Source organism: Salminus brasiliensis, chromosome 5 (assembly GCF_030463535.1).
Source record: "Salminus brasiliensis chromosome 5, fSalBra1.hap2, whole genome shotgun sequence".
NCBI classification, from domain to species: domain Eukaryota; kingdom Metazoa; phylum Chordata; class Actinopteri; order Characiformes; family Bryconidae; genus Salminus; species Salminus brasiliensis.
In genome coordinates this window covers 27,157,137-27,172,592 of record NC_132882.1, presented here as the reverse complement: position 1 = coordinate 27,172,592, position 15,456 = coordinate 27,157,137, and the positions used below count along the sequence as shown (strand labels likewise).

The 15,456-nt window shown below is 41.5% G+C and overlaps 1 protein-coding gene across 2 annotated transcripts; it reads right to left on the bottom strand.

Moving 5' to 3' along the window:
• Positions 1-293: 293 nt before the first annotated feature.
• tmem200ca (transmembrane protein 200C, genome duplicate a) lies at positions 294-15,154 on the bottom strand. 2 transcript variants are annotated; one of them, XM_072680022.1, is made up of 3 exons: positions 14,890-15,154; positions 14,561-14,740; positions 294-2,894 (listed from the first exon to the last, which is right to left on the bottom strand). In XM_072680022.1, exon 3 carries the CDS (start codon positions 2,859-2,861, stop codon positions 1,317-1,319), a length of 1,545 nt encoding a protein of 514 aa, XP_072536123.1. In that variant the 5' UTR covers positions 2,862-2,894; positions 14,561-14,740; positions 14,890-15,154; the 3' UTR covers positions 294-1,316. The 2 variants fall into 2 exon arrangements, with proteins under 2 accessions (XP_072536123.1, XP_072536122.1); XM_072680021.1 differs by lacking the exon at positions 14,561-14,740.
• Positions 15,155-15,456: the final 302 nt, after the last annotated feature.

Here is a 15,456-nt window from a genome sequence, read left to right as displayed (position 1 = left end):
CAGCTTTTTAATATTAAATTCAGTGCTTTTTGATACCTCTTTAAGACAACCAGTCATATATAATTCACCTTCAAAGCGACCTTTAGGCATCATCTTAGAGTTCTCTTAGTAACATTTGTAGATCATTCACTACCTTTGATCTGTTTTTGTAAGATTGTTTAAAGATCTGGAGGGACATTGAAAAAAATCATCTTCACATGAAGTTCTTAGCATTCAAACACTTTCCACAGCATTCAGACAGAACGACGCAACGAAAAGACGACATACACATCAGTTTTAGGACCGTAGTTTATATTTTGGAATTGATTGCAGCATATGATGATCATCATGATTTTGCTTTTTCTGATACAAGGAACACTGATGTAAGCGCGTACTGGAAGCTTGCATGATTCAGCACTACCCACATTTAATCAGTTACAGAAAAACACACTCACACAAGACTTAGTGGCCAGGAACACTTGACAGAGTCAGGGTGGTTTGAATAGATGCTCATGGATTCTGACAATACTGAAAAGAGCAGGCCATTGTGCTAAAGGATGGATTCTGTTTGGGCAAAAGCCATTACAACAACGTCTAAATAAGCAAGACATCTAACAGAAACCAGGAACATACGACTGTAATAAAAAACCATGACACATTTCTCAGGTCAAAATGCAAACATAATGCTTATCTCACAGGCAATCGACATTTCAAATAAGATATTGCTATGTATCAAGTCAAACCGTTTAAAAAAAATCTTTAATCTGGTTAATTAAAAAAGTGCAAGGGCACAACAGTATAAAATACATGCCGCTGAGACAGCAATTCTCCATTAATTAACTAGAGAAAACACACAGGTGGAACAGCCACAAATATACTGTATTTCTACTGTAAATATAAAACTTTTAACCTAGTAGAGACACACCTGTGCTATCATTCTTCACAACAGAGCTTTTGAAGCTAGCCTTCAGTTTTGCGCTGATTTGGAAAACAAGTTATAAGAGTGCTTTTCAAGAGAGTCTTTGGACCTGCCAAGCCAGCATGTTTTTAACACACTCTTAACAATGTTACTGTTCCCATTGTTTAGTTACTTCAAACTTGATCTGTCAAGGCAATACGTTTGAGTACCTACAGTGTGAATGATTTCCTAGTCACTTATTAGAATTAATTCCGCTAAGGACAAAAAGAGGGAAAAAACAACAACAACCCAAAAATCTGTCACGATTTAGGTGCCTATATTGTGCCTATTCAATTTTGATTCAGTCAACTGGTCCAGTTACATGTCTACACTCTTCACTTCCAAGTACTGTCTGGTTGGGAAATCACAACATGTTTTTCTATTGCCTAATCATACCACTATCGAGTTCACTGGAGGCACCCTCCTCCTCAACAAGCAGAGTTTCTGAAATTTGTCCTTTGGACAAAGGATCAGCAGAACTCCCCCGGCTAAAAGTTACCACATCTGTGGACTCAAAGGACTCTCCTCCAAGGCCCTCTAGTTTGGTGTAACCCACACTGCTGAGACCGTCCAATCGAGGGCAGCTGAGTCGTCTGGATCTCTCTGTGTGCCAGTCTGTGGGGGTGGATGGGCAAATTCCCAAGTCAATGGACCTAGAGTAGTCTGAGAGGGCGCTGAGGGAGAGGTGAGAGCCTGTGACCTTGGGGCCAGGTGAAGAAGGAAGCAGCTGCACCTGTGAGCCCTGAAGAGAGATGTGTGGCATCCCCTGCAGGCTGCCACTGCTTTTGTAAACCTCCACCGAGTCCTGAGAAAGGACAGTCCGAGTTTGAACAGTTTCCTCTTTGGTAACGCTCCCAGATGCCGCAAGAGACTCCAGGTGGCGGCGAATAGCATCTGCATCCAAGCACTCACTCCTTATCTCCCCAGTTTTGTCAGAACCCCTTCTGTTGTCTCCTGCCCTGTGGTTGAGCTTGACCATTGGTAGGGTGAAAGCATTAACTGAGGAGGGCACAATGGTTCTGGTTGCCCATTGCTTGGGCTCTGGCGCTGATTTGGTGGTTCTATCCTGCTCCTTGTAGATGCTATACACTGTGTCTATGAAGGCATGCCTATCCAACGGTAAGTCTTGTTGCTGGTCAGTGGATGAACGTCTGGAAGGGGACAGGCTGCTCTGGTCCTGTTTGGAAGAGCCTGAAGATGGCCAGGAGCCCTTTGCTAGCATAGCGGCACTGTAAATAGAACCTGCTTTGCCTTCCACCCCCTTTGATTGTGCATAGTTCATAAATCCATTGAGTGAAGCATTGTCCTTGGTTCGCAAGCTATGAATATCAATGACGGTTGAGTAAATGTCCCTAAGGTTGATTATTTTTGTCTTTTTGTCCCTGTTTTCATGCAGCACCGCATTGGCACAAATAAATAGGAAGATCCCAATGCCCATAATCAAAGGTCCAAATACTTTTAGTTTGTCTGAATACAAGTGTCTCTTCAAAAACTCAGCAAAGGCACCTAATTTCGGTGAATCCTCAGCTGTACCATTGGAATGATTTGAGCTAATAAAATCATTATCCAGCTGATGAACAAATTTACCATTAGTGGTCCAATTCACAGACTCCTGTCCTCTGCTATGCTCCATCTGCTCTGGTTTCTCCAAGCCCTTTGCTGTCAGTAGCCCTGGGTAAAGTGGGCTTTCCTTAGGCCAGTAGCCCAACACAGCCAAGGCAATCCCGACAAGCAGCACAAGAATGCCAACTGCAGCAACCAGGCCGGAGATGGAGCAAAGCTTTAGTTTGCCCTTCACCACCACCACCTCATTCTTTCTCTTCTTCTTGGCTTTCCTCTTGCGCTTGTTCTCCGCTCGGTTTTTGGCACGGAGGGAGTCTTGGCGTCTGGCAGAGATCCGCAGGAGACCTCCGGTGGCAATCATAATGAGGCCAGAGCTGGTGATCAATTAATCATCCTGGGATTGATAGAAAAAGAGAGTGGCAGTTAGACTGATAGTGGTATTCATGCAAGTAGACTGAAGTATACCGTAAAGCAAGCAGACATAGTATTACCGTAATTCACAAGCTCTAATGTATTTTGCATAGCTTGGGATTACAGAACCTTTTATGTACACTGAGGCTTATACATAATTCATCTATTTCTCATATGATTGGATCATAAGTATGTTTGTGTGCTTATTTCTGTGTTGTATGAGAATGCATGCATATGGTGCAGAGAATGGACAAAAACCAATGCACATATACGAAAATCTTAGTCCGACGGTCTGACTGTTGTGTAATGTGCAGTTCATTCTCCCATTTGAACAAACACTCCTATTCAGAGGTCTGAAAACTTTCACCATTGCAGGCAGAGTTGCCAGGTTTGTGGTATCCTTTTGGGTACCAAAATAATTGGGTTCCAAACTCAAATGTTACACAGCCAGAAGAGAATGAAAGCGAACTGCATTATGAGTATATATTGAATACTAATCCTTAATTTATATTAGCTAAAAGCCTAAGGAGAGGCGGACAGGTACACACAGAAGTAAAAAAACAAAAAGTGCTACTGTTATCTATCAGACTTAAAGTACAAAATACATTGTGTATAGATTAATATGAAGTATATATATATATATATATATATATATATATATATATATATATATATACACACACACACACACATATATATATATATACATATTTACATATAATAAAGTAAAAAAGTTGTCATATATAATATCTATTTTACATAGATATGGATGTGGCTACCCTGTATAGCTGCCATTTTACACACATGGACATGACAGTGAAGAACAACAATGTAAAGCCACATATTTTAAAAATATTACATTTCTATGTCAGTGGCTGTCTTGGATTTACAAGACTGTTTTTCATTGATGTTCCATGTTCTGCTTAGCAAACAGTGTACAGTAAAAACCCTTACTTAAATGTCTGTTATGAGCTTCAGATGTCTACAATGGATGTGGAGAACTGTTATAAAATGGCAAAATTCATTACTGTTAGCTTAATGGTAACATAACAGGCAAATCCCCATTACCCCGCTAGTGAAAAAAGGCATTAGCTTAGCAGCGGTCACTAAAGCTACTTTCACATTAGAGGGATGGTCATAAATACACAACATAAGCACCCCAAAAATGATGTGTAAAACACCTCGTACAAAAATGTTAATACATTTTAAGAACACAGAGCACATAGAAATTACATTTAACTGGCAATACAAGTAAAACAGGCCCCTTTTATTACAGCAGATAAGGTCATTAATCTATCCAGTAAGTTTAAAATAATCTGATGTCCACCTTAACCACCTAGGGCCTGCCGGTTTACCAAAGAATAGCCACCCAAGTTTGTGCAGAAGTTACTGAGTAATACACCTCAGTGTATAATAAGTCTTAACTGTGTTAAGGGGTTAATTTCTTAGCCTTCTCAGCAACTGTTGCTACGTGCCATTCCATGATTCCATTCGATTATGATATTTAGCTAAGCGACATACTGACAGAAGGCTGTTTCAAAGCCAAAAACAAACAGACAACTCTGCTTTGGGTTTGCTTGTGTGGTAAACCTCACTATTACAAAGACCATATTCAGTGACATCTGTCTGCTTAAATGTGTCAATTCATTTTCAGTGTAGTTTGTAGGATGATCTGGTCTGGCTAAGTACAAGAGTGAAATTTCTGTTAACTTAAAATGAGTATTACCATAATGTATTTGCTGATTTTACAATAAATACATCAAGTAGTCTATTTACTCCAACTAAAACATTTGAATTACTTTCAATACAATAATGTAAAATGATATGGTTTGTTGTAAGATGTTCTTCTTGAAAACCAGCTATTAGTATAGTTAGCAGGTTGTGCTGTAGTTGGTGTTGTTAAATCTTGATCTATGTGCCCCTTTTGACCTGTCTGCAATTAATCAGTAGCAGAAAAGCTTCTATTATTATGCACTTCTGCATTATTTTCATATGGCTTCAACCTGGAAATGACCTGGTGTATGTTCTGGGTAGGGTTTCCTGAAAGCATCTTAGCGCAAATATCTTTATGGTCTTTAGTCTTTAATTGCAGCCCTGTTGGGGTACAAGAGTATGGGGTGGATACAGTGATGGGGCTCAAGACAATGTGTTAAAAATGTCAGGGATGGTTCGGGTGGAGACTAAAGAATTTCTCTAGTGTACAGGCCTGCTCAACCCCTTGTTTAGTGTATAAGACAAGGGGTTGAGCTGCCTTAAAGCTACATTATGCAGCATTTTCTATCTTAGAATAATGCTTTAAAATCATTATGATGATGCTCCACTGACTGTAATAAGGAGAGTAGCGCCTCTACTGTCTCTATTCCGTGCTCAGCAGGCCAGAATCTGCACTATGTAGCTCTGGTAAAGCAGTTAGGTCAGTGCTTGCTAGAACTGCCCAACTCCATGTAAGCCAAGTTCTGAATAAAACCCTCTAATATTTCTCTTCGCTGGTTCTATATCTCTCACGTCATTCAGAATTGCATGCTGTTTAGTGGTGGCTCTTTTGTGGTGCAAATTACACTTCCTGACTGTAGGGGGAGCCCAGGAGCAAGAAATACCAATTCTTGAATTATGCTGCTTTAAGCCATTTTTAATATCTGTGTGAAAACAACAAAATCTGAGAACTACTGATAAGGAAGGCTATCTGACATGGCCAAGCAAGACATAAAGGGAAGTCGATGGAATGTTCTTTCTCCAGGCTCTTGTTCATTTAATGTGAGGAAGCAAAAAAGCAGTAGTAAGGAGGAGCTGCCACTGCTCATCTGTGAGTATGATGGTAGTGACAATGAGCTCTACGTAGGCCTGAAGAGCAAGCCTGATAATGTGCGTAGGAGCCCAGGAGGACATACACTCTTGGCCACTGAGACAGATGTGACTGCAGTCAGGATGAAATACACAAGCACAAACTACCGAAGTGCAGAGAAGGAGAAGGCCTTATAGGTATTCTTCAGATGAAAACAAGAGGCTAAATGTGTGAAACTGCTTGGTATGTATGCAGGTAAGTCTTGCTCTGGGGGATCTTCATCCGCCAGTACGTCAGTGAATTCTGTGAAGGGCACAAGGGTTGGTGTTTAACACTATCAAGGTACCGCTTTAGACATGTGAAAAGACATGTGAAAGAAACAAAGAAAAGAATGAAATACTATGGAGGCACAGGCTCAGCCTTTGCTTGCAGCAGTGATGGCATGTCTGACAGAGAATGCATTTCAGACATGCTCACATATAGGACAAGATGCCAACATCTGAGCCACCATTTGAAGTCTGAGGCAACATGGGTACAGGCATCTCTGAGGAGTAAATGGGCAGAGGAAAAGGGCTTTACCCTGTCTGTCTAGGAACATCTTACTAAAGTCAACAGGTGAAGATCTAAGACCGGGATCTGTGCTTGACCAAGCTGAGAGTGGGGGCTGGAAATATCTTAATTAGCAGCAAAGGATGCACGTTAATGAATACACATCCCAATGGGCAAGATGCTCATTTGCTGATGTGGACTTTATTAACTAACAAATAATGAGCATATTTAATATGCAAAGGCAGAAAAAAAGTTCTGGAGAGTGCAGAGTAAACGACTAGACCTGATGCTTCAGTCGGGAATAATCAAATTGGAGCTAAGGCTTCTCACAGCATTGAGGTCAACAGTATATGCAGACATGCAGAGACCTGGGGATTCTTCTGTTTTGAGAAAACAAACAAACAAACAAAAAAAAAACTGTGAAGCTTTTACTATTTGTATTGAAATGACATTGTGTGTGTACCTACAGATTATTAGGAATGTACACCTCAACCAATTTGGGCACTGTGTCTATGAAAACAGAGTACGACTAAAGTATGATTTCCAGAAAGACCACTGCTATCTCTCTACCTCTTAATATGGACGTCATCAACTGAAGGGGGTACACTATTCTGTATCCCCCTACAAAAAATGTAATAATAATAATAAAAAAAAAAGAATCAGATTTTTGTTATGTGGGAATTATGCTCCCAAATTGTCCTTCACGGGTGTGGCAACACTGTGCTGGAGCCACTGTGCTGTTCTACACTGTTGCAGTGCTGACTATGGCTAAGGCACCTGAGCACTACTCTGCTCTCTACTCCTCTACAAGCAGTTCGCAGTTCACACAGGTTTAATAATAATAAAGCTGTCATAATGTTTTGAACAAGACAAGAAATACTCATAAGCTGCATATGAGACCCATAGGAGGCACGGAAATGCTTGATCAAACTAATCTCCCCCCAGTTTTAGTGGAGCGGTTATGTGATGTTTTTTGAAAACTTTGAAGTGTGAGAAATTAATTCCAAACAAATGAATTTGGGCTTAAACGCTCCTCTCCGACACACAGAGGAGAGATAAATGAGCTTTTCTTAAACGGCATCTGGCCGACAAACAGATGGCAAACAGAAACACCTGGAGCTGCAGCTAATGGTAACAGACAGGTTGGATCACACACCGGCTCACAGGAGCAATTTCATCTCTCTCTCTCTCTCTCTTTGATTTCCTGTCTGAGTAAACAGAACAACAGGGCCAAATCACTGCTTACATATGAGATGACACTTTTAAGGACTTTTCCAGTGGATTCAAAGCTTGGTGAGCATGTTTGGAATCTTCTCCGATGTCTAAATGGCCCTAGATATCACTGTGACTTACAGTGTTTGCAGACTGGCGTGGGCTAAATAATCTGACTAACGAAACATCGTATTTTTGTCTGACTGAACCGGCACAGTTGAAATGTGGGTTATATAACAAACATAGGGGAGAGCAGGACACAATCTAACACTTCTGTTTTTGTTAAATCATCTTTCTAAAGCTTAACACGAGCAACCAGTACATCTCTGCTACGAATGAAAACCCAATCTTAGTTTCCAGCATCTACCATTTATAAACAAGAGTGAGTCCAGATATTACAGCTCACTTTATGGGTGGGGTCAACTGTTAGAGACAACATGTTGCACTCAATAAACTTAGTAAACTCAAGCTTAAACTTAAGCTTTTCAGCCTAAATAAACAGAACTATCTGCATCCGAATAAATGAGAGAGTAAAAAGAGGCCGACAAATATAGCAAAAAGGTGGAATAGCTCAATTCAGAACAAAGATATTACAATAGATTTTATTTACTTGGCTATATTTATAGTGCACTTGCATAAAATAAAATAAAAAAAAACCTGTGTGAAATGTATAGAGGAGGTTATGGTGTTCTGATTGTTTGCTGTGGGAGAATTTAGTTCTAACCCAGCGTTATATCTAACCCTGCCATGTGGAGGCTGTACTTTAGCCTGGCTAGCTCTTGCAGTCATGTTGCAGACATCTAGGGGGTGGATAAAGTGATATCATAAAAATAATATCCTACCACAACCCAGTAGACAAAAACACTTACCACAAACAAGTTGCTTTTGTGGTATAAAGAGTGAACAGATTACTGTTAAATAGAAGAAAATGACCAAAAGCACATCCTATAAGGCTGGGGTGACATAATCAACATTAGAAGTGCATAAAAGAATAGAAGTGTGTGGTTCGGAACGCAGGCATAGATTTCTCTGGAGACAATTTGACTCTTCTTAAAGTTGCTCACATCCTCACGCCTGCCCATTTTTCCTGCTGCAAACACATCTATTTCAAGAACTGACTGTTCATTTACTGCCTAATACAGTCCACCCCTTGACAAGTGACATTGTAATGAGACAATCAATGTTATTCCCTTCACGTCTGTGGTTTTATTGCCATGGCTGATTGGTGTATGCATTGCATAAGGAGAACCATCTTCACATGCAACCTACACAGAGGGACGAGGCTTATTTGGATGAAAATAAATGTCATATGGTATTTCCAACACTGTTAAATATTCAGCTGTTTCTCCATGCTTCAGTACATCTCAGAAGCTGAAAGTCAGTAATTTATTGCAACAATTAAATCTTTATATTGCTTTTCAATAGGGAGTACTGGAAGGAAAACACATACTGGAGTTTCTAAACCCAAGGTCCATTAATCCTGAACCAGCAGGGTGACCCTCACCAGCGCTACTGAATTTGCTTGCTTCTGGGACTACACTGGCCATTTTTCTTAATTTGCGGTGATGAATCTACTGCCAGAACACAAAGATCATTAAACATTTTCCCCACATTGTTGGAAACCCTGGAAAGAATGGATCTTTCAGAGGAGACGTTCATAATGTCCTACTGCAGGCCAACACACTTACACACAACATACTTTTACTTTCTGTTAGATCCAAATATGGTCAACAACCACAATATCTTTTGTATAGTACTGCATTTTTAGCCCAGCTGTGGTTTGGATAGTGAGTTGCATGCAGAGAAAACAGACAGAGAGACAGACAGAGAGAGGGAGAGAGACAGAAAGAGAGATGGAGGAGCTTGTTGGCAACAGCATATACCCAAAACCACCTGAGGTTGATCTCTTGAACAGTACTGATGGGTTGCTTTGTGCTGGAAGAATTATGGCACAGTTTCATCCCCTGCAATTTATTGCTCCCATGCTTCACTATCCAACAACAAAAAATATGAGGGGAATTTCTTCTCTGCTATGCATCTGATAATGGATGTGCCAAATATCAGTTCTAGGCGTTTACAGTTTTGATAGAACTAAGTCTTCTTAGTTTTTCAGTCAATCAAACATTCACCTCAGTCTGCACAGAGCAGTATGTGAAAAAGTTTGTAGACAGCGACTCATTCAATTTCTCTTCTAAAATCAAGGGCTTTAATGGGGGGTTTGTCCTCCAATCGCTGCAGTTTCAGTCTCTACTCTTCTGGGAAGGCTTTACAGTACATGTTGGAACATTACTGTATTTGGATTTGACTGATGGTGGATGGAGCTCCATAGCTCCCACTGCTGAGGGCCTTTATTTTCCTCTAGTCGACACTTAGCAGTAGGCATGGTGACTTCAGGATTATGTGTAGATGCTCACTCTCAGTAGTGTCTCACTCTACTGGTTATGCCTTACTATGCAAGCTGTGTGTGTTAGCAATGTTTATCTGATGAAACTTTAAGACATATAGAACATGCACTCATTTCTGTCAGAGCGATTATAGTCTGCTATTACCTTTTGAGCTATTTGTTCTCATAAATGTTGCAATGTTATTGTATTACAGCCTACAATTTATCACAATGAGAGAACCCACCATTTAAACCTGGACCTCTCTCATCAACCAACACGTCAAGCACCTGCCAGTGAATATACTATACGTGATGCTGCAGACGAGTGAATGGAAGGTAGTGCTGAGAGCTGATGTTCAAAGGTTTGCCTAGATCCTCGCAGCTTCAAAGCAAACAGCAGAGAACCAGTGTAAACAAGGAAATGAGGTGTGCGGTCATGAAAGGCGTCTGAGGGGTCGACACATGAATTGACATTCACAGATGCCGTCTATGGAAGAGATTTATAGGTCAGTGGGAGACATGTACATCGTCTGAATGTATATCTGGAAATAAGGACAAGAACACAAGAGAGCAACAAGGGCAATCTAATGATCTAGCGACCCACATGTACGAGATGGGATAAATATGATATAGCAGAACAGGTGGGGTGGGGGGAGTTAGTGAGCTGCCAATGATGTTTTGCTGCCAGTGACATTATGCCCTAAAATGGCTGAAGCAATCACAGTCCACCAAATCGAATATGGCTCATTGAAAGCATCCCCAAGTGGCACATTAAAGATAATGGAAGCAAACATGAGTGAGGCTGAGATTAGATATCACTCTTGAAAGCCAGTGTGTACAAAACAAATAACATTTGATATAAGCCCTCTACATCAATACTGGCTTTCATTACATAATCAGATGGGCCATCTGGAGAAAGCGTATTGTGTTGGAACACCTACATCTTTACTGCGGTTAGAAGCTATTTCTGAGGTTTCTTTTACTTTGCTTATGTCAGGAAACTTACAGACCAGCATCACATCACTTCACCACAGAAGACCCTTTTTCACTTCTCACTAACAACCTTCTTGATTGGCAGTAAGAAATAAAAAAGAAAACATTCCACTTAACCTGCACTCTGAAGTACTCTGTTGACAAGGCAACTCCACATGGCTGAGCGATGAGCTTGTATGGAGCTTAATGAGCAGTGAAATGTGCCCAAGTGAAGAACATGGCCATTAAACTAACAATTACCCTCACCGTACCAGTTCTACACACTCAGCAGTGATGAGGGCGCTGCAATTGCAAGCTAACACTCAATAATGACTCATTCTGCAAGTTAGAATTTATGGGGATATGATGTAAATACTATTTAATATACTATGGTGTTAAACATGAAGATGTCTTCACATGACAGTATAATGGTGTGGAGTGTGCACATTTACTTTCAGTCAATTTGGATGATTAAACCAGGCTACCCGTACATTCATCTAAAAAGACGATAGACACTAAGATACGCTGTATGAACTAGTCCTGTTATACACAAGGTTGAACGTTTCCCAGCAAAGTAACCCCATAAGAGCTTTCCTTTTAAATGTCATGGTGTCGTCTCAGTGTGAACCAATGTGCTTATTAATTAGGAAGTTATGGATAGAATATTTTGTAAGTGTCAAACCCTTGGTACTTAAGTCCAAATTGTTCCACAGGCAAGATTTACAGAACGATCCCGAAACAGTAACTTATTACAATGTCTTGACTTATTATTAGTATTACAATACAACCATAGCTTTGTACTGCAGTGGACATCTAAAACACTGTCCAATTAAAACTACTCTTTTTAATGTAAATAAAGTAAAAAGTATAAAGAATAAAACCTATAGGCAGCGCTTCTTTGCATGAAAAAAAAAATCTAATCGTTTGAGGAGACACGATTTCTTTTCCTTCATGACAGTAAATGCCTGGAACTGATATCTGGCACATCCATCAACAGTGGCATTGTGGGGAAAAAAAAAAAGATTCCTCTCATTTTTTGCCTTGCTGGATAGTGAAGCATGCGAGCGATAAATTGCAGGGGATAAAACTGTGCCATAATTCTTCCAGCACAAAGCAATCCATCAGTCCTGCTCAAGAGATCAACTTTGAATCCATGAAAAATATGACTTAATTCACCAGCTGGATGTTCCAATTAACCGCCAAGGTTTGCGGCCGGGCACTGGAAAGAACCCAGAGACTAAATGTATTTCCTTCCATTCCTTCCAAATATCAGTCAGTAAAGAGAGTAGTTGACATAAACAAATAAAAAAGGAGTAAATCACACAAATAAAGAGAAAATACACCAGTGGTAATCAAAATGACAAAGCAAAAGAAAAACAAACACATACTCACGCCAGATGCTACACTATGTGCCCAAAGGTTTTCGGCTGTACCAGCCTCTTATCCTGCACCTCGCCTTTGTGAGGTCAGGTACTGATGGCGGATGATTAGTCCTAGATCACAAACGTCACTCCAATTCATTGGATAGTGCTCCACCCCTCCACAGGCCAATGGTAGGATGCTTTATACTCCTCTAGCTGGTGCTTGGCATTGCGATTGGTGAGCTTAGGCTCATGTGAGCCTGCTTCAGAGCGTCCTATTGTACTGTCAGTGCTTTCCTATGCCGGTATTACAAGCTATGAGTACACAATTGATTGGCAATTAGTGCACCTTAAAATACCTACATTTAATAACAAGAAGAGGTGTCGGGATTCGTTTGGACACATATGAATGTACTCATTTTGTTATTTCATGCTAAGCTATCCTGCTGCGGGATTGCAGGGGGATCTGGATACTTTTGGACACTCATATTCCAGTGGTTTAGCAAAACAGGCCATAACACTTCTTCTGATGCACCTAAAGCAGTTTTATTGATCTAATTTTACGCTCCCTTACATCCTCGAAACCCGCCGTTGCCCAGAACCTTTTCTCTGACTCTACCTTCTTGCTTTTGGCACTCTTGAATTTCTTTGAGCCCTTCTGACCTGTACAGTGCCTTAGGCATGCATGCCTGAAGTGGCCTAGTGGCAAATCCCACAGCCACAGAGTGTGGCGGCTTACGGACTGTGTGTGTGAGATATATAATCCAGCCCTGTCCTGTGCAGCTACATGTTTGAACACTTCTCAAAAAAAAAAAAGGCATTACGTCGCTACTGCAGCATCACTTCACACCCTGCTGTCCATGCGTCCTAGCGAGAGTGTACTGTATACAAATGAGTACTCACCTGACACACACAAGAAGGGGGGGGGGGGGGGGGGGGGTTAAGGGGGATGCACGGAAATGGCTTGACTCTAATGTGATCATCATTTCCACATGAATCATACAATCAACATTTGATTGTATGAACTGTGTAATGAATGTTATACATGAACGCATGTCGTACACATTTAAATGAAGTAAACTCAGTGCTTTACTTTTGTCACTGCGGTATCCTTATGACCTACACGCACCTTGCATCTCCAGATAAGCTCCAGAAAGAAATGTATTTCCTATGACAGAAAGCAAGAAGTGATGCTCACTCTTACGTCCAGAACCCCTGGCCTCATTGTTTGCACCATACGGATGGTGCGTCAATTTTGCTGCTGGAAGCTATTCATACCTCTCCTGTCGAAATGGCACAAACACAGATGCCCCCACACATTCCTCAACCCGTTGTGCATTGCCTCATGCCTCATGGAGCTGCTTTGTCCTACAAACAATGTACAGTACACAGTATGACGCGCAGACTGCTTCTTTGGTTTAAAGGGGTTACTATAGATCCTATAGCATAAAGAAGAGCAGTGAGAGTGAAGGACTGGACAGTGGTATCTGTGGCTACCAAATGCTTGTCAGATACAGCCAGTGCCTTCTTTCAGAACCCCTTCAAAGATGGGGTTCATTTAAGGGTTCTTTATTGAAGGCAATGGTTTTATATAGAACAATGACACAAGGAATCTGAATGCTTGGCACATCCAGTCAGTGCTTTTTACAGTGCCCCTTTAACAGTGTGATTCCTCTAGGGTTCTTTAGTAAAAGCAATGGTTCTATATATTGGTGCTTTAGCTGATTTAATGGTTATGATGGGGCACCTATTATTTATGGTCCTTTAAAGTACCTTCTATATTGTGTTATATATTTACAGCACCATTATAGTGAGGCAGAGAACCCTTTTTGCTAATAATGTATGTATGTATGTATGTAATAATCTGACACAGCGTTCAGAGAAAGTGACCAGTGTCTTGCTCATGTGGATGATAAGGGCAGGGTCACTGACATGTGTGAAGTGTGATAATATATATATATATATATATATATATATATATATATATATATATATATACTCAAATAGAGGCAAAAAAGGCAACAGAACAGAGTAAAATCAGTGTGATGAGGACAAATGACAAATGTGCTGTTTCTCATGGCAGCATTATAAGACTTCCCTGGTCCACTGTATCTGCACTGCTATAACTAACATGACACACCACAGCAGCGCGTGCAGCTGCCAAAGCTGATTGTGTGCTATTGAACTGAACAACGGCTACAGCCCAGCATGCTTTCACAGCAAGGTAGATAAGCTCTCACACACAGAACGGACGGACGGACACTGCTTTATGCATTATACAACAGTGTGTTATTTTTACCCCCAGCCACCCACAATAAAACCGGCTTCCAGTGGAAATCTGAATGTCGGAGAGAGGGGATGTGTGGTGTCTGACGACAGCGCTGCCTCACCGTCGGACTGTGAACACGCGTTTGCACCACACCGTCCATCATATGTGACCATGAGGCAGCTCAGACCCCCTCAGGAGCTCCAACTACCCAACTCCAGCAGAGGGGCGAAGTGACGAGCTCCGATGTGTTAAGAAAACCGGCTCTCGCGCGCGGCACCTGCGTCGTGACCCACAGTAGCCTCTACACAGCCTCTCAGAGCAGAAGAGAGGCACAATGAGAGAGAAGGGGGCTGTGAGGAGACTCCCGCACACACACACACACACACACACACTCTCAGTGTTGTAACTCTGTTAAGCACATGTCGTCTGCTGCGAAGTAACAACACTCACCGTGAGAGAAGCGTCCATCAATTTCCTATTTTCAGGCGACAATCACAAAAAGTTTCTCTCCTCGGAGCAGATCGTTCCGGTCCATGTAATCCACCGCCGAGTGGAAACGCGGGGCTTACGACTCTCCAGACCCAGACCCATCCCTGCCGTCGTTCGGGCAGAGTGAAAAAATAACATAAAAATATGAAACACGCTCCAAAATGAAGCGCTTGCAGCAGCTCTCCTGTCCTCTCCTCTCCTCTCCTCTCCTGTCCTGTCCTCTCCTGTCCTCCCTCCTCCCTCCGCTCCTGTCGCCTCACGCCGAGTTCTGGATGGAGAGTTGAAGCGACTGGACGGCGCGCGCTCTGTGTTTGGGAGCGCGCGCGTGTGCAGGCTTGTGCTTATGTATTTAACTCTTTGTGGGGACCCCATGCCTCCACAACATTTTAACGTGTGGGGGAGATCTAGTTGGCTGCGACGGCGAGGAAAAGGGCATTTCGTCACCCCAACACACAAAATATCGCGGTTAACTAATTTAATAAAATAATGAATTTTATTTTAGAAAATGAAATTATATATATATATATA

Bases quoted from the DNA above. Each gene is read 5' to 3' on its own strand.
- tmem200ca (XM_072680022.1), bottom strand. From the start codon at position 2,861: ATGATTGCCACCGGAGGTCTCCTGCGGATCTCTGCCAGACGCCAAGAC.